Source organism: Hippocampus zosterae, chromosome 21 (genome assembly GCF_025434085.1).
Source record: "Hippocampus zosterae strain Florida chromosome 21, ASM2543408v3, whole genome shotgun sequence".
Taxonomy (NCBI): domain Eukaryota; kingdom Metazoa; phylum Chordata; class Actinopteri; order Syngnathiformes; family Syngnathidae; genus Hippocampus; species Hippocampus zosterae.
Window position 1 is genome coordinate 4,018,499 of NC_067471.1, and position 23,494 is coordinate 4,041,992.

The following is a 23,494-nucleotide window of genomic DNA, read 5'->3' on the forward strand; positions in this document are numbered from 1 at the left end:
CCAGTATAATGTTGACCAAATGCTAAAAAGTAATTTTTAAAATTATTTTTTGTTCCTTCAGCAAGCCTGTGATTCGCAAGTAAATACCGCGAGGCATTATGTGAAGTGATGACAAACAGAAAACATGCACTGCAGCCACAATAAAACCATTGAGGATATACAATGTTTGCATAATTTTTGGCATGGATATAATAAAATGTTTTTAAAATTAGTTCATTCCTCAATAATGCCACGAAATGCATGCGTAAATCAATACCACATAGCATTATGAGAAATGGCGTTTCTCACATTTAGCCTACAATTACGTTCACACGTAAAGTGCAAGTATTTTCGAAACTACGTTGGAATGCATTTAAATATTGTCGATCTACTCGTTGGAACGTATACTATTTGTCAGTCAAAACATTTTTACTCCACATTGACAGCTGCACGCTTCCGTAGAGTACCTCTATATTCTTTGTATTTACTCACCTTTTTCGGACGACCACTGCTCCCGTATACTGTATTGGCTCACACCTGTGTTAATTGATATTTGCTTTCCAACTTCCGGCCTCTGCCCTCTTCTAATTGGTGTTGAATTTATTGAGGGCGTCCCAATTTATCCACTTTTATTGTGCTATATGATGCCAGTTGTCTTTTCCTTTTTTACCTACCTTTACTTTCTGTCAATTTATTACTCTTAATGTTTTTATGTTATATAAACAACACCAACTCACTCGCGGTGTTTCACCTGCAGTATTCCATTATTTCCGCAAGATGGCAGAGCAGTACATTAAACCCAATTGGAAGGCCGTAAAATGGTCACCGAATTTTAATACAATACTTCACATAGAGAAGCTTGAAAAAAAAAGTCAAATGACAGGCAAATTTTAGCTCAGAAAACATTCCTTTTTTGAGATGTAATAAATATAGTCGTGTTTTGAACAAGATTTGTTATTGGAAATTAATACTAACTGGGCGGAGTGGAAACACCACAAAATGCCTAAAATTGTATTCCCTTTTATTTAAAAGGCCCAAATCAACCACAAGAATTTGAAACAAATAGTCAAGATGGATTTTGACCAATTTAATCAAAAACAACCACATGAAAAAAAAAGTATCTGGGTCAAGAGACACAATCAACATTCAAAATGTGACAGAGGTTTCTGTAAAGTGCCAAACACAGAAAAAAAAGGGGGGGTGGGCTTTTAATAATCTGTAAATACTCTATTTATGAACACACGCACAAACACCACATAGAAAACTAGAATTTCGACAGACACGCCAACATAGAGATCATAAAAAACAAATCTATACTGCTTTGAATGTGCACTGAGAGTGATGGCCTGGCCTGGTAAAAGAGAGAAAAAAACGTGTTTGATCAGTAGTTTATCTGTAACATTTTCCTCCTTAAAAAGTGTTTGTACACACTGTGCAAGTTTCAAATATTTATATATATTTTTTTATCTAAAAAAAAAAAAAAAAAAAATCCCCTTTCACCCACCCATCATCTAATACATTCTAATGCCATTCACTCCGATTTGTGATGAAGGCACATGACAGAGGACTCCATCATGATGGTGCCAAAGTGTCGTGATCCATCACTTGCTGGAGAAATCAAATCATTCGAGTTCCAGCTTTGTCGCAGGAAAACGACACGCGAGACTTTGGTAGCCTGTTCCTCCATTTCCGAAGCTCACTTTGGACAAAGTATCTCAGAACGTCGCGACTGCTGCGTGTGTAAAAATGTAAACATGATAAGTAACTGTTTAAAGCAGGTAGTTGAGTCACATTGACAAATCGTACAAACTATCGAACCTTTTAAATGAAATCTGTTGAATAGGATACAAAGCAGGGGAGTCCAAACGACCGGCCGAAGTTTTTTTTTTTTTTGCGGCGGCGTGTCAAAAAAAGTTTGGACACCCCTGAAACAAATTTACAGTCGACATGTAAGGATTAGTTTAAAAGGAGCGACAACAAGTGCTGATTTATTCCCCCCCAGCCCGTTGAGTCACCAGCCTGCTGGCGAGGCCTCTCCAATCACATCTTCTGCCTTCTCCGACAGTTCATTTCGAAATAAGGATCTTCACGCTTGCCTCTGTACTGCGGGATCTTCCTGCCGGTGCTGGGCTCCGTCTTTGCTTTGACATCTGGGGTGGTCTTCTGAGGGGCCGCGACTTGAGTGAGCTCAGGTTTGGCGGCGTTTGTCGAAGCAGACAGTTTCTGCGCTGCCTTCTGCGTTATGGCAGTTTCTTTCTGATTGGCTTTAGTATTGGAGGTGGGCGCGGCATTGACCCCAGGGTGACGCCAAGGAGCGGTAGTGCCGCGTTGCAGGGGGTTGGGATCCTTGGCTGGGGCCGGCCCCTTGGTTTTGGCTGCGGTGTCTTTAACGGGGATGAGGGAGGCGGGTTTCAGCAGAGCGGGGGAGGCCGGGCGAGCGTGCGGAACGGGCGTCGCCGCAGCACGTGCCGCCACCCTGACCCGCCTCGCCGTCTCGAGACGGAGACGCGAGGCGGGGGAACCCGGGCGACGCTGCGCCAAGCGGGGGCGCTGGCCGGCACCCGTTGGGGGTCGGGCGTCATTTGGGGCGGTGGCAGGGCGAGGCACGGGGGTGGCGGTGGGGCTGGACGGTTTGGGGAATTTGGAAGAAGGCTCGGGGCAGACCGGACTCCTCGGGTGAGTTGCGGGGACCCGAGTGGGCGGTCTTAGCCTCAGTTTGGACGCGGCAAACGGGTCTGCTTGGGGCGTCACGGCTCTGCGTTCGACCTGCGCCGGACCGGGTGACTGTTTGGAGCCGCCCAAAGGCGTGCTGGGCAAAGAAGATGGGGAGGATGATGAGGACGAGGCTTTGGTGGAGACGGGCAGGGGAAGCTGAGTGGGCTTCCTGGGGGCGGGCGGCGTGATCTGGAGGTTCTTGCGCGGCACCACGGCAGCCCCTTTCCTGGCTAGCGTGGGCGTACAGGCGGGCGAGGCCGCGTAGGAGCGACACGTCTGACCAGCGGCGGGCGGCGACGTCTTGGAGCCCGAGGAGGAGGAGCACGACGACGAAGACGAAGCGGAGGACGAGGAGGAGATGAGGTCGTCGACGGCCGCCAGGGGGTCCATTTCGGGAGGTGGTGCCGCGTTGCCCTGGTGACCTCCCAAGCCGGGCGGGCCCTTCTGGAAAGCCAGGATCTTCTGCTCCAGGGTGGTGAACTGAAGCACGCGCAGCGGGTCGTACTTAGTGAGGAAGCCGCGCAGCGTGTCCCAGCCGCCTCCGACGCGAACCATCACGTGTTTGCCGTGAAGCATCTGAGGACAACACAACACATTGATGCTTCAATGTTCGCTAATCCTGACGACGCACTCATGATGTAATCGATTAAGACGAGGATAACAAGCTTACTTGAACCGGTTCATCAAACTAGTGATAACATGTAAAAGCAGTAGTGTGTGTGTGTGTGTGGGGGGGGGGGGGGGGGGGGATTCATCATGCAAGTACATCATAAATGAGTTTTCATTTCTCCCGAATATCTTCGGTCATGTGTCACCAAATTTCCAGAAAACAACAATGCGTGTAATGTAACGCAGTGTGGAACGGACAATATACGGCTAACTGCGCTTGGGCTCCCTCTTGTGGTCTGCAAAAGAATCACTGAAATAAATCATCAAACTGCATGTTTCGGAGGCTTAAACTTTTTTTAAAAAATTGTATTCACCTTTTAAGCAAAAATAATTTTCCATTTGACCTTGAAGACCTTATTAGGCAATAATTACTATTTAACTTTATGTGCAATACATCTTTGAATCATGCATAGTGCCATTTTTGTTTTCATTTTCCTATATTTGAACATGTGAATTTTCACACTGCACTTAATATCCCAGGGCTTCCAAAAAATAAGCAACATACTTTTCAAATCCACCTCTGCCTTTTTTTTGGTGGCTTTAAATTCTTTGCAAGCTAACTGCACGTGACGACGGCTAAAAGGTTAAGGCTAGCATCAACCCTGGCTCCATAGTGATCCAATAAGCGGACGCCAAGACCAATTGAAATGGTTTCGGCATGAATTACGGAAGCCTGTTTTGCAACAGGGGCGGCCCGGTAGTCCAGTGGTTAGCACGTCGGCTTCACAGTGCAGAGGTACCGGGTTCGATTCCAGCTCCGGCCTCCCTGTGTGGAGTTTGCATGTCCTCCCCGGGCCTGCGTGGGTTTTCTCCGGGTACTCCGGTTTCCTCCCACATTCCAAAAACATGCATGGCAGGCTGATTGAACACTCTAAATTGTCCCTAGGTGTGAGTGTGAAACCCTAGGTGTGAGTGTAAAAAAAAATTGTAAAAAGAATTTCACTATAGAGCAGTGGTCACCAACATGGTGCCCGCGGGCACCAGGTAGCCCGTGAAGACCACTTGAGTAGCCCGCCAGTGCCTGGACATTGTGATTTACTAGTAGAAATTATGATTTAAAAATGCAAACATTGGCAGTACTGTGAGACATTTCGAAACACGATCAAAGTCTGACAATTTAAATCATCAAGTATTAAAAATAACCCATCCTCATATAATTGAAGGTATTTTGGACAAATATGTTATTTCAGACGTGTATCAATTTGGTAGCCCTTCACACAATCGGTACACATGAAGTTGCTCTCACCCTCAAAAATGTTGGTGACACCTGCTATAGAGGGTTGCGTGTAGATTTTTTTGAAACAGACGGAAGCAGTGACCCCGTATGCAATTTCTTGCTGGTTTCAGATAATTATTCACACGGGGAATATCACATTCCTGATCGAACAATGGGGCCCGTCTCAATACACACTGCCCCTTTGAGAGTTTGGATTACCGATGCGGAATAGCCGATTCCCAGCACTCTGTGTACGTGTCTGCTCTCACCCTCAAAAATGTTGGTGACACCTGCTATAGAGGGTTGCGTGTAGATTTTTTTGAAACAGACGGAAGCAGTGACCCCGTATGCAATTTCTTGCTGGTTTCAGATAATTATTCACACGGGGAATATCACATTCCTGATCGAACAATGGGGCCCGTCTCAATACACACTGCCCCTTTGAGAGTTTGGATTACCGATGCGGAATAGCCGATTCCCAGCACTCTGTGTACGTGTCTGTGTGTGTGTAGGCCTCTCACCCGAATAAAGATGGTCTTGTCCCCAAGCCGGTAGCGACCCTCTGACAGGTACTCAATGGACACCCTGTTGGAGCAGTTGCAGCAAGGCGGGTCGTCCACGCCGTGCTCCTGAAAAGGAAGAAAAAAGGACAATGTGAGTGGAACTCACTACAATGAAAATAATCGTGGTTAAAACAGCGGATTGGCTTCGAGGGCAACCTGAGCATGATAACGCATGTGCATATGAAGAGCTCGCCTCCAAGCTGCACATTCGGAGCTACTTATGTTTTTCAATTGATTCCACTTCAATGACCGCAGTTATTCTGAGAGTCGCTTGCAGCGTTGGCCATAAAATAAAAACAGGAAACTAAACTCATCTGACGTCAGCCCCCCCCAAAAGTCCAATTCTGTGCCGTAGCGAGTCATCGCGTCACATGGTCAGCTAGGGTGCATCATGCCGTCCCCCCCGCGGCGGACCGGTCAAGCGGCAGAGCCAGCCGGCCACCATCCTGGCGCAAGTGGGGCGCACGCGGGCCACCAAAGTGACGCAGCTGCTCAACTTCACGGACGCAAGAGCACGTGGGTATGACGAAGGAATTTCGCAATCAGGTGCATAACGGAGACAATGACCCAAAAAAAAAATATTCCAAAAAAATTTTTTTGACTCGTTCACTCCCAAAGACGTTTTTAAACGTCTTTTCAGAATTGGTCTAGAATTGGTTGGTCTTGAATGAGTTAATTCTAATCTGTTCAGTACAGTATATATTTTACATTTGATAAATTTTAGAAAATATTTGCATTTGATTTAGTAGTAGTACATTAAAAAATTATATACAGGTATATATAAAAAAAATTTAAATCTACACATTGTGCATTTAATCAGACCGTTTATCCTATTTAGGGTCTCCGATGAACCCAGTATGCACGTTTTTGGAATGTGGGAGGAAGATGGAAAGGAAACTACATTGGAAAAAAATAAAAATAGGTAATTTCCCATCCATGTCGTAGACTCACCCCTGACTGGTAGAGGCCACCATGCTGGCAACACACACTGAAAGTCTGGACGGCCGGAGGAGGCTCCTCGGTCAGCAGCAGGGTCTCCTCCAGCTCAATTTCCTTCTCCAGCTTCACCAGCACTGGTGGCTCCACACCGTACCTGACGAGTTTTTTGCAAACGCACCCTTAACAATGGCTCACAATTTGTGATTCAAAGAGCCACATGTCGTAAGACTTACTTTGACACGATGCGTCCAATTTGCAGCAGGCAGAGGCAGACCTGCCTGGGCTCCTTGTGCAGCACTGCCAAAAAACAAAACAAAACAAAAAAAAAAATCAAGTGAACATCCCGACTTTTGCGAGTGAATAACGTGAGGCAGCAGCTGTCCTCCCGCCTCTTGTTTAGACAACATCCGGCGGACAGAGCGGGACGACAGAGGTGCAACGTGACATGGAAGTAAATGACTCCCTGAAGGGAGGATGCTGGGTGAATCATGCAGAAGGGAACACGGATTTGGAACAGTGAGATGAAGGCTGCGGATATTAATAAAACGGCACACAGCCTTCGCTAGCTTTGCGAGTGGGATTTTGCGAGTTTCGGAGACCGATTGAGAGTACTGACGTTAAAAAAAAAAGTACTCAGGGTTGATTGCCTTGTGGAACAAATCCTATTACATCATTAAGACAATAAGGATTAAAGAACATGTTCCGCTAATCACGTCGATTGGAGTTTGTAGCTTTTTTTTTTGGGGGGGGGACATGTTCTTCGAAAAAAGTCACATTTAAGAGGACTTCTCTTAATTCGCAAAAGCAACCCTCAACTGAATTACAAGAGACTGGGAGGAATAAATATACATCCAAATACAAAAGCACTGACCATCTCACAGATCTATTTCCTGAAATTCATCATTTTGTGTAAATGCCAAAATAGAAGTTGAATGAGCCAATGTCGTTCGTGCAAAGCGTGCTTACCGTATTTTTCACACTCTAAGGCGCACCTAAAAAGATTCAATTTTCTTGGTACGCCTTATAATCCGATGCGCCTTATATGTGGATCAATATCCTGATTTCTTGGACGCCGTATTTTAAATGTTCTGTGAAGCGCTTTTTTACAGCTACAGCGGTTGTGAAAGCTCAATAAAAATAAGGCTGTATTGTATTGTATTCCTTTAGTGTAGCTCCCTCTGGTGGATGCATACTGCAACCGCAGCAACTATTGTAGCTTTCATTCTATGCGCCTTATAAGGCGGTGTGCCCTAGCGAGGAAAACAGTTTTAAAATAGGACATTCATTGAAGGTGCGCATTATACTCCGAAGTGCTTTATACTCCGTAAAATACGGTGTGCCTTATTGTTTGCCCACATGTGATGTCACCGTGTAGTCGCGTTTTCATTTATGCTAGCTAAAGGCCCTTGCGCATAGTTTGCAAAGTTGCATTCTATAACCCCCCCCCCCCCCCCCAAGAAAAAAAAAATCGGGCACGGTCTTTGCTGTGTGAAGAAAGAATTTCGGAGAGATTAAAAGTTACAGCGGCGTCAGCGGCAACCTACCGAGCCCCTCCGACTCAAAGAGGTAGGTCTCTTCCACGCCTATGTGTCGACACCAAGAAAGGAAGTTGGCAGTGTTGTCGCGGGCGAAGAAGGAACCCGGAGAGGCGTCGCGCTTACAGGCAACCTTCCTTGTAGGAAAGAGCTGTTGGAATCGAGAAAGTGGCCTTTTGAGTTCAGCTCACGAAAGTGAGAGCCAAACAGTTAGCACATGATGTTTACGTTTTTTTTTTTTTTTGTTCAGCGGAATTAACTGTTGGCGCCTGCCATTTGCGCGGCTAACTCACCTTGCCGAGTGCAGAGGGGCAACTCTGGGCGATCTTCGTCTGCAGGACGCCGATAAGCTGGCAGAGCTTCACGCCGTTGTTGAGCTCCTCCATGAAGAACTCGCTCCGCACCTCCTCTTCTGTTTAAAAAACAAAACAAAACAAAGTGAGGTGTCTGAAAAGAGTTGGGGGTCTCTTATAGACTTTCATTGTAAATCACCCCCTAAAGGCCACTGAATTCTCATGGGTGACAAAGTCAACAATGGGCAAAACACTAAATGAGATCGCTCCGCCGCAACCGATTTTAAAGGCGCCTAGCCAAGTTTTAAACCAAACACTGGAGTACGGGTCATTCCAGTCACGTTGACGATAAATCTTGTTTATCGCACTGCACCAACCCCGATTCCTCGCGAGAGAAATCCTGAATGGGTAACACAAAAAAATTACACTTAAAGGTCAGGTTCAAATTCTTCCCTGCTCCGGTAAAAAAACTGAAACGAGACAAAAGGCGACAGAATAATGGCTCAGGCGGGCCAAATGAGTTGGCAGAAAGTGATACATGTCGATTGTCTGTCGGTATTTTCCAAAGGCTAGAGAGAAGAAAACCGTTGCCTCTGCAGCTATCAGACGGTTTCAAAATATTTAAGTCCACCACCATTATTTTTTTTAAACACGACACATTCAATAAAACTTATATTTGCTAACATTTGCCTTTTTCTTCTTAAAACAATCGGTATGGGATACATAAAGACACAATGTTCGTCAGTGTATTTACGTATACGGTTGATTAGGCTTATATATAACACACGCACATATGGTTGATTAGGCTTATACATGTATATATGTATATATATATATACATACACATACATACATATATATAAACAACACACACGTACGTATGTATATATGGTTGATTAGGCTTATATATGACACATGTACGTATGCGGATACGGTTGATTAGGCTTATATATGCTTAGTTTGAATTATTAATTGGTTGGCTATTGTTTCAACTGAACTTTCAGTACGTCATATATCCAGTATTTCAAAGGCGGCCGTGTCAAAAATGACATTTTCACATGTGAGAAATCCGTTAACATGATAAGCTGTCCACTGTAGTGACCGTCGATGCCCCAAAGGGTGAAAGCCAGTAACTTTCTGTTGCTTCTACTAAATCGCAGGCGAAATTTGGAACCGCCAAACGTCACCCGTAATAAGCTAAAAAAATTTACCTAGCATTCCCGTGAGCCAGATGGCGAGATCCTCCTGCATGGGCACCAGGGTGGCTTCATGCCGCACCGCCAGCCACTGGTCGTACTGGAAGACGTCGGCGAGGCCGGGGCCGTGCCGCTGCGCCAAGGGGCTGCGGGGGCTCCGAGGGCTCAGCACGGGTGCGTCGAATTTCTCGCCAAACCATACCTTGAGGGGACCAGTGCGAGGGGCGGGTCAGTGTTGCGTTTCCATCGAGGTCGATCAAAACAATTCAGATTCCTCCGAGTGCGGATGGAGTTACATGACACGCCGAAAGCCAATTGTTCCCGTTTCCCCGCTAAAGACCTGCCGAATGTGAGTGGGCGGCGAACTGTTTTGTTGTATCGTTTGACCCCATGGATCGGGTTGCTTATTGGTATTCTGAGTACGATTTTATCTCTGTGGTGATGAAAAGGGAAGAAAAATCCAAGAACGGAAAAAAAAAACGTCGTGGGTCTCCTTTCTCCCACAGTGACTTGACAGAGTTGCGATTTGAACTGCTCCATTTCCCCCTGTGGTGAGTGGCAGTTTAGTTGACCCCGATTTTATGGCTTTTCACACTAGACAGGCACGGCCAATTTTAGAGTTGCGTAATGTCAGTGTCTGACACAACAGTATCCGTGGCTGGTATCGCCGGTCTCCACGAAAACACTCGATACCTTCAATAAGACATATCAACCCGATACTGGTACCCGGTATCTCTTTATTGCGAAATTCCACCTGCTGCTGGAGTCTCCGAGGAGAAATTCAAGAAAGAGCGGCACGCTTCGCACTTGGCTGCCTAAACGGACGGGCGTCAAGCGACGTGGCTCGTGGAGCCTGCGGCGAGCCACTGATCCCCGGTGTCTCGCGCTCCCGTCCCCTCATATCCATCTCCTCAGTCGCAAGCCTTGCATGCTTGCCAGCTCGACGAATACAAAAAAAAAAAAAAACAAAACAAAACAAACTCGCCCTTCAGGACATTCCTTCATTGTTGGCAAGCTCCGGCAGCAGGAGGGCGATCGAGAAATTACAAGCAGATGTCCATTAAGATGACTCACCCGGCCGGACAGATGTTACGCAACTCGCAAGACGGCCCCGCCCCTCTGTGCTTAAGGCTATAATCTTGATGTCCATTATACGGCACGTTTTTTTTCCCCGATGATTTAAAAATCCCACTTTTGTTATTCAACAAAACGCATAATTTTTTTTTATAATAATCATAAATAAAAAGATAAAGGTAATATAATAAGATAAGAATCATAAATAAAAAAATAACGGTTAATTATGGAATAAAATCTGAAGAGACGGTTCGGAGGATAAGTGCCAAATTTAATGAATTCTGTCATTTTTATAGCAAGGCATACGCTGAAAAAAAAATTCCTGGCTCACATTAATTACATTAAAAATAAATAAATAAAAATTAAACATTAACCCTTTCACACAAAAATAATGATCACATGTAACCGGATAACCTGATAAAATGTCCACTGTAGTAACCGCTGTCCCCAAATGGGCTAAATGAACACCATAAACTAAATAATACAAACATAATTTTGGATTCTCGGCGACTAGTAATTAAAATCAGACCTCCCTTTTCCACTCGGACTTCTCATCCGTTCAACTACCAAGCTCCATAAATAGTTTTTATGACTCCTACTATTACCATCCTGAAGGACAACATTCACCCAAAAGTTTTCCCATGCATTGTCACGGGTTTTCGCAATGATGTAAATTCAAAGTGATTTATACAATTAGCGGAGTTCAGTCCACCGCGGGCCACTTGGACTCATTTAATCTCACGAATTTGTCATCTAATTTTATTCGGTAAAACTAATTAGTCCCTGGAGGCGACACGTGACCGGCGCGTTAGGCTAGCAGCTGGAGTCAACGCCTCCGGAATGACCTTTCCACCCAAGCGCAGCACACGTCGAGAAAGATAAACGGAGTCATGCGCGCACACCTGATGTTCTAAAGCGAAAAAAATAAATAAATGTGACCTCATATCAAGAGAGCTGAATCGACTCAGCTGGACAAACACACGTTACGTAACAAAACTCGGCTTGGCGTGGCATCACGTTGCAAAGTCACCATGATATATGCGTTTTTATTATTATTTTTTTTTTTTTTTACATACGGCTAATTAGAAACTCGGGCAGTATCGTGTCATATTAACAACACGTAAAAAAAATAAAATAAAAAAATGTACAGGTAGATGTAAGCCAATGTACCGTATTTTTCAGCACTATAAGGCGCTTGGGAGTAAAGCAGCACCTCCAAGAATGGCATATTTTAAAATCGTTTTCATAGATAGGGCGCACCGGATTATAAACCGCATAGAATCGAAGCCACAATAGTGGTTGTAGTTGCGCTATGCATCCATCCAGTGACGTGACATCACATGTGGGCAAACAATAAGGCACACCGTATTTTACGGAGTATAAATCACTTCAGAGTATAATCTTCAATGACCTTCAATGAATGGGCTATTTTAAAACTATTTTCCTAGCTAGGGCACACCACACACACTTATAAGGCGCATAGAATGAAAGCTACAATAGTTACTGTGGTTGCAGTATGCATCCACCAGAGGGAGCTACGCTAAAGGGAATACAATACAATACAGCTTGGTTTATATAGAGCTTTCACAACCGCTGCAGCTGTAACAAAGCGCTTTCGAGAACATTGCAAATACGACGCCCAGGAAATAGGAATATTGATCCATGTATAAGGCGTATCGGATTATAAGGCGCACTGAGAAAATGCGGTAGTCATTTATTTCTTCAAAACAAAACAAAAATCTCCATTCCATACCAGATTAGTGTTCTTAGATTAACCAGATGACTGTTTTGTTAAAGCGCGACCCCCGCACGCCGCCCGCATACCAGGCCTGGAGAAATGCCTGCTGATAATCCGGCGACTAAATGCAACCTTACAGCGGCGAATTAAATCAGCATATGCCTGTACATTAGATTTTACCCTCATCGAATTGAGCTGATGCTCTTAACTTGAGCCACTTATAACGAGGGCCCACAAGCCTCCTGGAATTGGAAGAAGGTCAAAGGTCACGGTGAAAATTATCTTCATTAGTGCTGTTACAACGATATGACAGCGCTGGGAATATATATATATATTTTTGCCCCAAAATGATTTTAATGAGTTTTTAAAGACACTTATGGGGGGGAACAAAAGACATTATACAAATTAAGTTTTGCTTCATTTTAATTAATTTGAAGTGAAAGTAATTTTATTTTTTATATTATTGGTCGATTCGTAAGTCGAGGTTGTAGCGGGCAAAAATATTAGGGGCTTGGAAGCTCAGAGAAGTTTCAGCACACCCGGCCGGGGATCTTTGTGAGGATAACGGATGGATGGACGCACATACCTCGGGTCAAAAGTTTCCAAAATATGCATACATTGGATATAAAAAGTCTACACACCCCTGTTTAACTTCCAGGTTTTTGTGTTTAAAAAACATTGCGCCATCAGTGTGACATATAACTTGTATGATTCTTTTTTTTTTTATCTTTGAGAGAGGAAGTAGAAATAAACAGAATAGTGTTGCAAAAGTGTACACACCCTAAGACATGGGAGTTAGCAAACACTTGACACCAAATGCCTTTGAGTCACCACAAGTCACTTTTAGCTTGTCCTGACGCTTTTTTTTTTTTGCTTTCTAGCAGAAGCCCAAAGGTTTGTGTCGATACCGACTGCCATAATTTCTTCCACTTTGTCAAAGGCCCCAGATCCAGCTGAGCAAGTACAGCCACAAAGCACAATGGCTGCCGCCAACATACTTTGTGTTGTGGAAATTTTGTCCAAAAGTTAAGTTTCCTCGTCCTACGCCCCACAACACATTTCCCCATTTGTGTTTGGAAGATTTTTACGATCGAGCATGTAGTTCATCCATTGCCTCACGTCCAAAGCGATTCTTTCGCCCTGTCTGTGACATAACTAGCATGTGACAAAAGGAAGACTCCAACTCGCAGATGCTTGGTTTTAATGACCGCCAATCAGAAAAATGCACATATGCTCCTAACCGGAATGCGCGTCGCATACCATGAAGAGCAATTGCGCAAAAAATAAAAAATAAATGTAACTTGACACTCTTGTTGTTTTGTCTCTTTGCATGGTTGACATCAGTGGCTGGGAGGGGAAGAAGGAAAAGTTTGGATTGCGTTCCAGCTACCCCTCCCAAAAATGCGCAAAAGACACTCCTCGGGGTCCCGAGAAAGGAACGCCAGGCACGCGTCACGAGAACGAGACTGCGTGTTGTGACACAGGTGGGCTTGCTGCACTTGCCGGGTGACAGAAGTCTACATTTTTTTTGGGTGGAATCAAAATAACAGCCAGGGAGCTCCCTGGCACATAGCATGCTGCTAACGTAATGAAAATAAGGACGGGCCGAGCTGGGTGGTGCTCAGAAGGAATCAAAATGCCCCCCCCCCCCCCACACACACACAAATAAATAAATAAATAAAAATAATACAAAAAAGCCCGGCAATAACAAACAGCATGAATTCATTCATGAACTTACCTGGATGCCAGTCTGGACAGCCATGACTGCGCTCACAGATGACTCAATTCTTCATTCTGTGGAAATATGATGGGAGGGAAAGAAAAAAAAACAAAAAGATTTAGAAAAAATTAATAAATCCTGATTTGAAATGGGACTTTTTATTTGCTTGTGTATTCAGGTTGAACAACTTCCGATGTTATTTATTGGAGCTAAAGTGGCTGCCATTTTATTTCGTTATTTTCAAAATCGGGGCAGGTCGTGCCGAATGGTGACATCGTAACTGGATTCGACGAGGTTTTCGTCACAAACTCTCATCCTGCGCCCTGATTTCAAATTCGTAAGTGACGAAATGCTGACACCACGAGTGAAAATAATCCCCCACCGCCCCCCCCCCCACACCTTTTGCATGGGGGCTCATTTGCATGAGACAGGACCATCCCCTCCAAAAACAAAAACAAAAAAACAAAAACAGGCCAATTTGAATTGAAGTGTTCCGTCAATCCCACTTTTTTTTGGGTACTTACCGATAGCTCGAGTACTTTTGAAAATTCCATTCAACAAAATGACAAAACGTTTCTTCCTGACGCTGACGATAATTCGATGATGTCTCCATTTGCCGCAGTAGAGCGCCAACTACTGTTGAGGAGGACTTACATACCCGATTTTATTTAATTTTTTTTTCTCGCCCTAAGTATCGGTGGCTGGTATCGACGGAATCCATGCATTCACGATACCTTCAAATAAGAGGCGAAAACCCGATACCGACACCTGGTATCGGTGCTTTCTCATCCCTTAGCGGTATGTCTCCTTTAACTCGAACGAGATTATGGCCGACACGTCTTAAACATAAGGTTGGTGTGTCTGAGTTCCACTTTCTTTATTTCTGATTGGCTAAAACAATTCAAAATAAAAACAGCCTCAAGGTGAACCCCCCCCCCCCCACCGTGTTGGCTTTTCTTCAAGCAACAAAAGGTCCACTGTGGTATGCCGTCATGGCTTCCTGGCGTCGATTTACAACTAGCCTTGAGTTTCTTCTTCCACAATTCTCTTTTTTTTGGGGGGGGGCGGGGGGGGGGGGGGGTTACTTCCTAGAAATTGGGTCAACGAGAAGTTCCATCAGTCTCCCCGTTCATTTCGATTGCTGCAAAACTTCTGAATGCAGTTGACCGGCAAGTCACACCGCTTTCACAAACCACATTCAGCACCTCCATCGGTCCCCGTTAATGGTTGATTGATATGAACTGAAATTTTTTTTTTTTTGGGTGGTCCGCTGGCAGCAATTCATTTCGACTGACTAAAAAGTGAGTCTCGCGAGCAAGTGACGTGCTTAGCCCGAGTGCTCCTCTGTTGCCCTTTCCCACACAGGATGTGAAGGATTACCCTCAACTTCAATGTCCCTCAGGGTGTGCGGATGTATGAGAGCGTGTTTGTCAAAAAAGGGGCCTGGGGGGATGAGGGGGGCTGGATGAGAATCGGGGGTAGGAAAGCAATCACAGCATGAAGATCCTAAGAACATTGAAAATTTGGTCAACACAGCTGAGGCAACAGCCCCCCCCCCCACTCTTCGACCAATACGACCTCGTATAACCTTCAATCACACACATGGTACTTCACTGGCAATGTTGTCATGCAGAAATCTTCCTCCAAAAGATCACTTGCTCAATCGGCCGAAAAGATACGAACGACCACAACACAAGCGCTCACTTACCTCAGTGGAAGAAGAAGAAGAAAAACGCAAAAAACGCAAAGGACCGCGTGACGGAACACCGGTGCCGCTGTGCGATTTCTCTCAGCACATTTCTCACTCGAGCTAAGATGCGTTTGCGCCGCGCTGTCCGGCCAGAGTAGCAACACCACGAGTGAGCGGCGAGGGAGAGCGAAGGGATGACAGGGAGGGAGGGAGGCGGGGGGGGAAGCTATGGATGGATAGGAGCAGGAGGAGGTGCAAAAGGAGGGCCCTGACTAATGAAGTGCCAACGTTTGGCTAAACCAGGACTACCCCTTCAACTCCCCCCGCAATCCTGTCACAGCGGGAACCTCACAAAGCTTCCATTGTTTCCTTTGCACCCCCCCCCCCCAGCCCTCCCTCCAACACACACACAATTACGCCTTCAAATCTCAATCCAGGAACTCCCCAAACAGGTTGTCATAGGTTGAAATGAGACTGAAAGCAAGAGGTGTGATAGTGGGGCTCCATCTACGTCCTTTTCACCCCCCCCCCTGACCCCTGCACCCCAATTCCAATCGCCAACCTCAGGCTAAGGTAAAAGTTAACCAAACGTGTTTTTTTTTTTTGTCCAGCTCAAGCGGTCACTACAGTGGACATCTTACATACAGATGTGTCTTTAAAGGTTTCGACAAATGTGTTGAATCAAACGCTGCTCTCAATTTGTGAGGCGGTCATGGAATCAACAATGTCAGCGGGGGTGGAGAAGGGAGGGGGGGGGGGGGGTGACAAAGTTCAAGCTGACGACGTAACGGATGAATTCCAAGAACTTCAACACTGTTCGGGCATTGTGCAGAAATGTCACCAGGCCAAGGAGTGGAAGAACATTTCGGATTTCGGTGGGGCGGGGGACAATCCGCTTGTTATGTACGTGCAGAGGGCCGTCATAACAACATGGCGAGCATGATTTGCTCCATGCCCCCCACGCAGTCAGATGGCACCAAGATGAGCGTGACAGAGAAGAGCAGAAGTCAAAAAATGAGATGGGGGCGGGGGGGGGGGGGGGGGCAATGAAGACAAAACTTGTGTTGTGGTGGCAGTGAACTTGGGAGTGGCCATTTTGGAAAGGGCAAAGGCTCAACTCGACCCTTCCACGCAAATGCTTTATTGGTTGTCTCGCCCCGCCCCCCCCCTTAACAAGAACGCTTACTCAATATCCACATCCTGTTTATGGACAAATTAGTTCTTCATTCCTCAGTGCATTTTGGACGCGTGGATTTAGTTGTTCTGAATGCAGGGATTAACGGAGTAAATGACGCACGGAAACCCGGGGAGACAAAGATCGGATTTCGGTTCACCAACCTGCACTTTTCTTGTTACGATGGAAATGACGGCTTTGTTACAGGTTTAATTCCCTTGAGAAAGACATGATATTCGAGTCCCGGCTGAAAGAACTCAGCACCGTATTTAAACAGTCAGATGCACTTTCCAGATGGGGTATTCGTGGAGAGATTTTTTTCCCCCCTGAAGTAAGCGAATCAAAGTTCAGCCTGAAATTCGGAAAGAAGAAGGGAGCTATGACAGCTAAATTCGGAAACGTAGGGTCCAACACAATCTAACATCAAAGTACATGTAACGTGTAGCTAATCTTGTGGCTTTAACAGGGCCAAGCCTGGTGAGTGACATGGGCGGCAGAAAATGAGAGTGTAGCGGTGAACTAGCTAACCGCTAGCCAGTCCGCGCGTTGAGCGACTGTCAACTGTGTGCCATGTAAGCTAGCGTACGTCATGCGTGAGCTTATTCCGTGTTTCTTTTTTTAAAAAAAAAAAAGAATGCTAGCCAGTCTGCGTGTTAAGTGACGGTGTCAACTGTGTGCCATGTAAGCTAGCGTACTTCCCGAGTGTTCTTATTCCGTGTTTCTTTTGTTCGAAAAAATGACTTCTAGTGCGCGGAAATGAAGACTGAAAACATCCCGGTGACGCTTGAAACAAACGAGGCTGTTGCGAACTTGTGCGGGGAGGGGCGAGACATCTGTCCGTATGCTTCCCACGCGGGTCACCTCCCTGTTCTCTAGGCGCAGCCACTAATCAGTTAAGAGGATCAATGCTATTCCAGACAGCAGAATGCATCCACCTCCACGACGCTCCGTCATCACAACACACACCCGGCACGTGGCGCGCACACGCAGCCGGCCGGGATGCGCCCGTGCGACTAAATGAAGACACGATTATGTAAGGGGTTCAAAGTAGAATGTTCCGGACGAGTGTCCTTTTGATTTTTACACCACTCTGCACCGGGAATGCCGCGGGGGGGGGACTCCAAACATGAGTAACAAATAACAGACAGTTGGCCCGCGTGCAATTTTAACCCTTTCATCCACCAACAATAATAAACGTTAGCATGCTAGCATGATAAGCTGTCCACTGTAGTGACCGCTGTCCCCCGAAAGGGTTAAGTACAATGTCATATCTCATCATTTAGCTCTGTGGATATTTCGACAAAGCAAATATTCAAGCTGATGAGCGCTTTTGAACATTAACGGCATTTCTCCGTCCCCTTATATAATTATGAGTCACTTTTCAACAAATCCAAAAAGGCAGCTTTTGCATGACCCATTCAAGCTCTGAGCGCACGCCGCTGTTTGTCTGCATCATATTTTCCACCTAAATTCAACCAGATTAGGTTTGCGGTGTTAAAAAAAAAGTGTGTGTGTGGGGAGGGGGGGGGTGGCTCTGCTGGATAACCTTATCAAACGATGCGGATGGGTAACATTTAAAAAGTCCCCGTTGCCTTCTGCGTGAGGTGGCAAGTGGCCAGAATTACAACTAAATGAACCTTCTGCGCCCTTCCCCATCCCCTGCGATCCGTAGGGGTTCTGACGGACTCGTCTTTCCCCTTAGGTATACACCCCCCCACGCACCCCACCCTCTATTAAAGTCCTTCCTGCTGAGCCCTTTGTGTCTGGACTTAATTATCCCGTCAGGAGTGTTTCATTTAAAACCGAGCTTCCCCTCTCGATACAGATGGGGGCCCGGGTTTAGAAAAAGTAAATATGCACAAGGGCTGGGAAACGAAATTCACAGTCCCGCGTGACCTGTTTCCAAGGTAAAAAGACTCTCTTGCTCTTCAAGGAGGATTACACGTTCTCTCGTCCTTGTCCGAGAGAGGGTTTGTTCCTTCCTCGTAGGTGATACAGTGGCGGTAAAGCTCATCTTAACGGCTCGAAGGAGCGTGAGCCACCTGCCAATCCCATTTTGATTTGTTGATGCTAATCCACGGCTCGCAACACGCCATCGGGTCCGCGTCCGGGGGGGGGGGGGGGATTTTTAAGACCATCGGCGCTGAATCAGGATCAGTAATCCAACATCCGGCTTCTTTCATAAGGCCCATATTTTTTTTTTTTTAAGTACTACCATAACTGAGTCCCGGTTGGTTAAAAGAGACGTGGCTTGAATTTTGTCAAGTCAGCGTATTTACAAGAAACTTCTTTAGGAAGCTTTGGTTTAAAGCTCTCAACTCAATTCCTTTGGGAACGGCAAAAAAATAATAATTTTTACAAATTGAAAAAGCAGGGCTCTCGACCATGGTGTCAAAGTTCAGGCCCAGGGGCCAGATCCGGCCCCCACATCATTTTATGTGGCCCGCGGGAGCAAATCATGTGTGTCTTGCTGAAATCTGTACCGAAATGTCAATGGGTAAAAAAAAATAACGTTGAGATTTTCTGTCGGTCCTCCGAGGGAAGCCGTAACTCTCAAGTGGCCTGTGACAAAAAAAAAATTTAAAATCTGTTTGACACACCTGCTCTAAACCAACTAATTGAAGTGGTTGCACACAACTTTTTTTTCCTTTGATACACCAGAAAAAGTTTTTATACACCAGTTTTATCAGAGTCACTCCCCCCATAACAAAATTGCTCCCCGTCGCTCAAGTCATTATTGACTGTTAAACGATTAGCTAAAATGCAGTCATTATAAAACGATTTATTGGAATCACAATTTATATTTTATGCTGCTGATGACCGATTGACTTAAATCGAGTATCACCCCCCACCTTTTTATTTATTTATTTTTTTCAGAGCAAGTAATTCTTGATTTTCAAGAACACTGAACAATAATTAACACGCCTTATGCTCAATTCACAAAAATTGCACTGAAGGAAATATTTAACGTTTGGTACAGAGGAATTCAGAGTCACTAATCACTTTCTCTCCCACTCCCCGAAAGACTGGTTGCACCAGTGCAACCAGAAATTATGGTGCCTGTGCGCCCAAATTGATCTCAATCTAGAAATCTGAATCGGTCAAATGATGGCTCATATTTTGAAAAAGAAAAAATAATCCCAAGTCAAGTAACAGGTAAGTCCTACCTCAATATTTGTTCGAACAGTTCTGCAATCCCTTCCCCACGTTCGATGATGTCACTCGGTTGAGCCAGTCAAGCGGGCCTGGTCTGGCAAGGCGCCCACTCTGAGCCGTTACTGATGACCTTCTTCCCACGCACTATAAGTCCACCACCATTACGTCATCGCTTCAGCGGGGGCGCAAACTCTCCGTCAATCAATTCGAACTACCCGACCTCACGGGAAAATCTAAACACTCCTGATAGAATGAAGATTATGAGGTTGCTAAATTGATAGAAATACGAGTACAGTGGAAGCCATTTGTGTCACCAAGTTAAAATAAAGAACAATGTACTGTGTTGGGTTTATTATTGGACTCCAAGGTAACACTTTGGAGCCCCCAAAACAGCTCCATGTATCCAAGACGCAATAATCAAGTGACATGCCATTCTCGCCCAATACTTTTGAGCGGTTGCAAAACCTGGCCATGGTGCGCTTATTCAACCCAGTGTGGCTAAGCCTCGATGGCCCCCGCTTCAAACCATGCTAAGCCTAATTTGCCACCTTTTTTGTTTGTCACATAATAACCCTGGTGGGAAGGAGGGGGTGATTTGAACCAAGCCAAGCGATTGTCGAATGACATTTTGAGGTCAAATGACAACCCTACTTTGTTTTTCTTCTTTCTACCTAATCTTGCTGCTGTAGACTGTAAATTCCCCAATGTGGTGGTGGAGCACTTATCCCCAAACTTTTTTTTTTGCTATCAAGAAGTCACATGATCAAATCGACAGAATCTTATGATTAGCAATGGTCATAATCATTGGTTAGTTGTTTCAGTTGGGTGAAATTGATTCATGACTTACAAAAGCTCTTGAGACAGAATTGATGCAATGATCGGGTGCAGCCAGCAGAGGCGCTATTGAGTCATCCGCAACAAATGAGGAGCAAGACTATGCTAAAAGAAATTTTAAGTGAACTTGTCTTTAATGGTGGAGATAACATTTAAAAATGAATAAAACAATTTAACACACTAGATTATTCATTTGGTTACTTAGACGTCAACAATGATAATCGATTGACTGGTGATTCCTTTTGCCAGCTCAGATTATTTTGCTCTCTTAACAGAACATCCAATGTTGTTTCTTGGCAAAAACTCGGAAAAAAATACAAATAAAAATTTTTAAACTATATTATCCAAAGCAAAAAAATATTGCATAACAAAAATGCAGTTCATAAAATTGATGGATGGGAAATTTTGTGAATGAAACGACAACTAGACAACACACAAATAGGATGAGTCAGACAGACACACTATGGAAATTACTCGAAACGGGGATTATGAGATTATGAGAGCAAATTAATCACAATATTAAATTTAAAACATTGGTGTCAGATCAACCAAACTTCTAAAAGGACTCGAATGGGGAAAAAAATACACACCAAAGAGATCCTTTATCTGAGCAAAAGCAAAGAGTTTTTGGTACATACACAAAAGGTCACTACCATGGAAAAGAGTATTTTAAAATTGGTTGACTAAGGACAAACATCAGATCAGCGATGACATCACTTACCGGTGTTTTGATACAAATGGATGCACATGACTGTTTGATAACAATTCCAAAGAGCTCAATCCGCTAGTACCATTTACATCTCATGTTTAGCTTTAAAAATAACAACTCCTAACATGCACATAATGAATTAGGGCCAATCTGCGATTTCATTATCATCTCCATTGTGTCCGCACACGCAGCATCGCAGTCCATATGTGCCACCACGTGTTGTTTAACTCATTAAGCGCTCTTTTGTCTCATCTGTGATCGTCTGCGTGTCACTCGAGATCTTGGTTGGCCCAAAATCCAAGGCCGGGCCCGGTGCCAAAGATCATGCAGATGGTGACAATTGAGACAATCGGAATGATTAAGGACGATTTCGAACTATGTTTTCCAAAAATCTAAATAACTCGCGCTGTCTTGTTAAGGCAGGGGCAAAAAAACCATTACAAGACAGTGCTTGATGTTATAATAAAGACACGTTTCCCAAAAAAATAAAAAAAGTGTCTACACACAATCACGTGACCAAGGGGTGTATATACTGCAAAGGGCGTATACTGGGTGAGTGTATTTCCAACTATTTCACATCAGTATGACCAAATAGCTCCATGACAAGTACTTCAGTCCAAATTCAGCAGCATTAGTATCCGTTACTAAGACTTGGTCTGCCTCATCCCAAACATACACACTCAGCAAGTGCAGCCTCCTACTACCACTGATTCTCTTAACAATTTATTCCCATCAGACAATCGTGGACAGAAAATGCACGCGAGAGTGCGTGTGAAAACTTCGGGTTGTAATTTAACAACACAAGTACCCCTATAAACCTTTCAAAGTCAATTTATAGCAGGATTGGGGTTGGAAATTTGGTTTCTAAACCAATTAAAGTAAGACAAGTTTCAAAATAAACTAGCAAATTTGAAAAGCGTTGCCTTTTCTTTCTTTTTTTTTAATATGACATCAAGACGGTGTAAAATAAGTAATTGTAGATCAAACACATGGAAAACGGCGTGGCCTCACTTCTCCACGAGGCATTTTTAGTGGCGATTCCCTCCGGTTTGATCTGCAAACTTTACTCCAACTTTCAACACATTTTGAGTGTAAATACAACATTTAGGACTTACCAGCCGCACTGGAGGAATACGATTCTTTCAGGGAATTCTGTCTCTTTGCATCGAAGCGGATGACGCTTTTCCTTGTGGGAAACTTGGACGTTAGCAAGCGAGTCATTTTTGTACGTCAACTTGTGCGGTTGTGCTGGTAACGTTCGAACCAGCCAATCAAAGAGCGGCAGCTTCTACCGGGGGCGGGGTTTGGTTCACCTGCCTTCAAAGCGTGTTAAATGGGCAAAAAATTACATAATACGATAACGTCATTTTATGTTATATTATGAATTATCATATTATGTTTGATTCTCATATTATTTCATGTTAAAATTACATAAACTGCATTCAGTTGTTTAATAATTGCTTAGACATATTTTGATTGCTTCTGATTGGCTGTTGAAGTCGGAGAAGCAGGAAGTGATTTTTATATTTTAGATTGTATTCTGTACTGTGTATAGTTTATTTTTTAAACATAATTTTTTTTGCATGCAGTGTTTTTTTCTACTTTCTTCCCTCCAAATTCTGCTGCTATAGACTGCGAATTTCTCAATTGTTAGACAAATAAAGGTGTTTTTATTCTTATTCATAAATTACTTTTACGGGATTTGTGAATACTATGTCGCACTGTGAGTCTAATAAGAACAAACAGAAGTGTTGATTGAAATGACAAATATATGTTGCTATTTGTCTTTTTAGAGGTAAAGAATGTGTATTCATGTTTCCATGACACCAAAATAGGAATTTACAGTGATTTACGGGATGAATAACAGTAGTTAAATACTGTTCCGATGAGTAGAGAAGAAGTATTGCCCAAGCCAACAAAGTAGAAAGGTTTTTTCCTGATGCATTGTCCAAAATGATGGCCCACTTTACAACGAACAAAAAGGAAAGTGAATACTCTGTTTCTCTCTCGTGGGAAGGTTGAAGGAGTATTGAGTGGGCCGCACCCTTCCCATTCAGCATAATAAATACTTTATGAAACAGTCCAGTTCCGCAGCTGCCCCTTTCAAGCTTTTTGTAACCAGATAGTTCTCTGTTGTGAAGCATGTGAACTCAGAGCAGTTTCCCAATGTTGTTGTTTGGTACACATGCACGTGATGTTGTATTTTCAACAACCCCATGCCGTAGGGATTATATTCCAAAAACAAAAGATTTCACAATGGCAAATAAAAATTACTCTGTCTGCGGTACATTATT

At 44.3% G+C, this 23,494-nt stretch overlaps 1 protein-coding gene across 3 annotated transcripts; it reads right to left on the bottom strand.

Annotated features, from left to right (window-relative positions):
* Positions 1 to 1,051: 1,051 nt before the first annotated feature.
* Positions 1,052 to 22,482, bottom strand: gas2l3 (growth arrest-specific 2 like 3). Of its 3 annotated transcripts, none has more exons than XM_052055023.1 (9): positions 22,316 to 22,482; positions 13,656 to 13,711; positions 9,121 to 9,307; positions 7,910 to 8,028; positions 7,626 to 7,767; positions 6,315 to 6,378; positions 6,094 to 6,235; positions 5,101 to 5,208; positions 1,052 to 3,270 (listed from the first exon to the last, which is right to left on the bottom strand). In XM_052055023.1, exons 2-9 carry the CDS (start codon positions 13,677 to 13,679, stop codon positions 2,020 to 2,022), a joined length of 2,037 nt encoding a protein of 678 aa, XP_051910983.1. In that variant the 5' UTR covers positions 13,680 to 13,711; positions 22,316 to 22,482; the 3' UTR covers positions 1,052 to 2,019. The 3 variants fall into 3 exon arrangements, with proteins under 3 accessions (XP_051910983.1, XP_051910984.1, XP_051910985.1); XM_052055024.1 differs by lacking the exon at positions 22,316 to 22,482 and adding an exon at positions 15,346 to 15,523; XM_052055025.1 differs by lacking the exons at positions 9,121 to 9,307; positions 13,656 to 13,711; positions 22,316 to 22,482 and having other exon boundaries at positions 7,626 to 7,802; positions 7,877 to 8,014.
* Between the last annotated feature and the right edge of the window lie 1,012 nt (positions 22,483 to 23,494).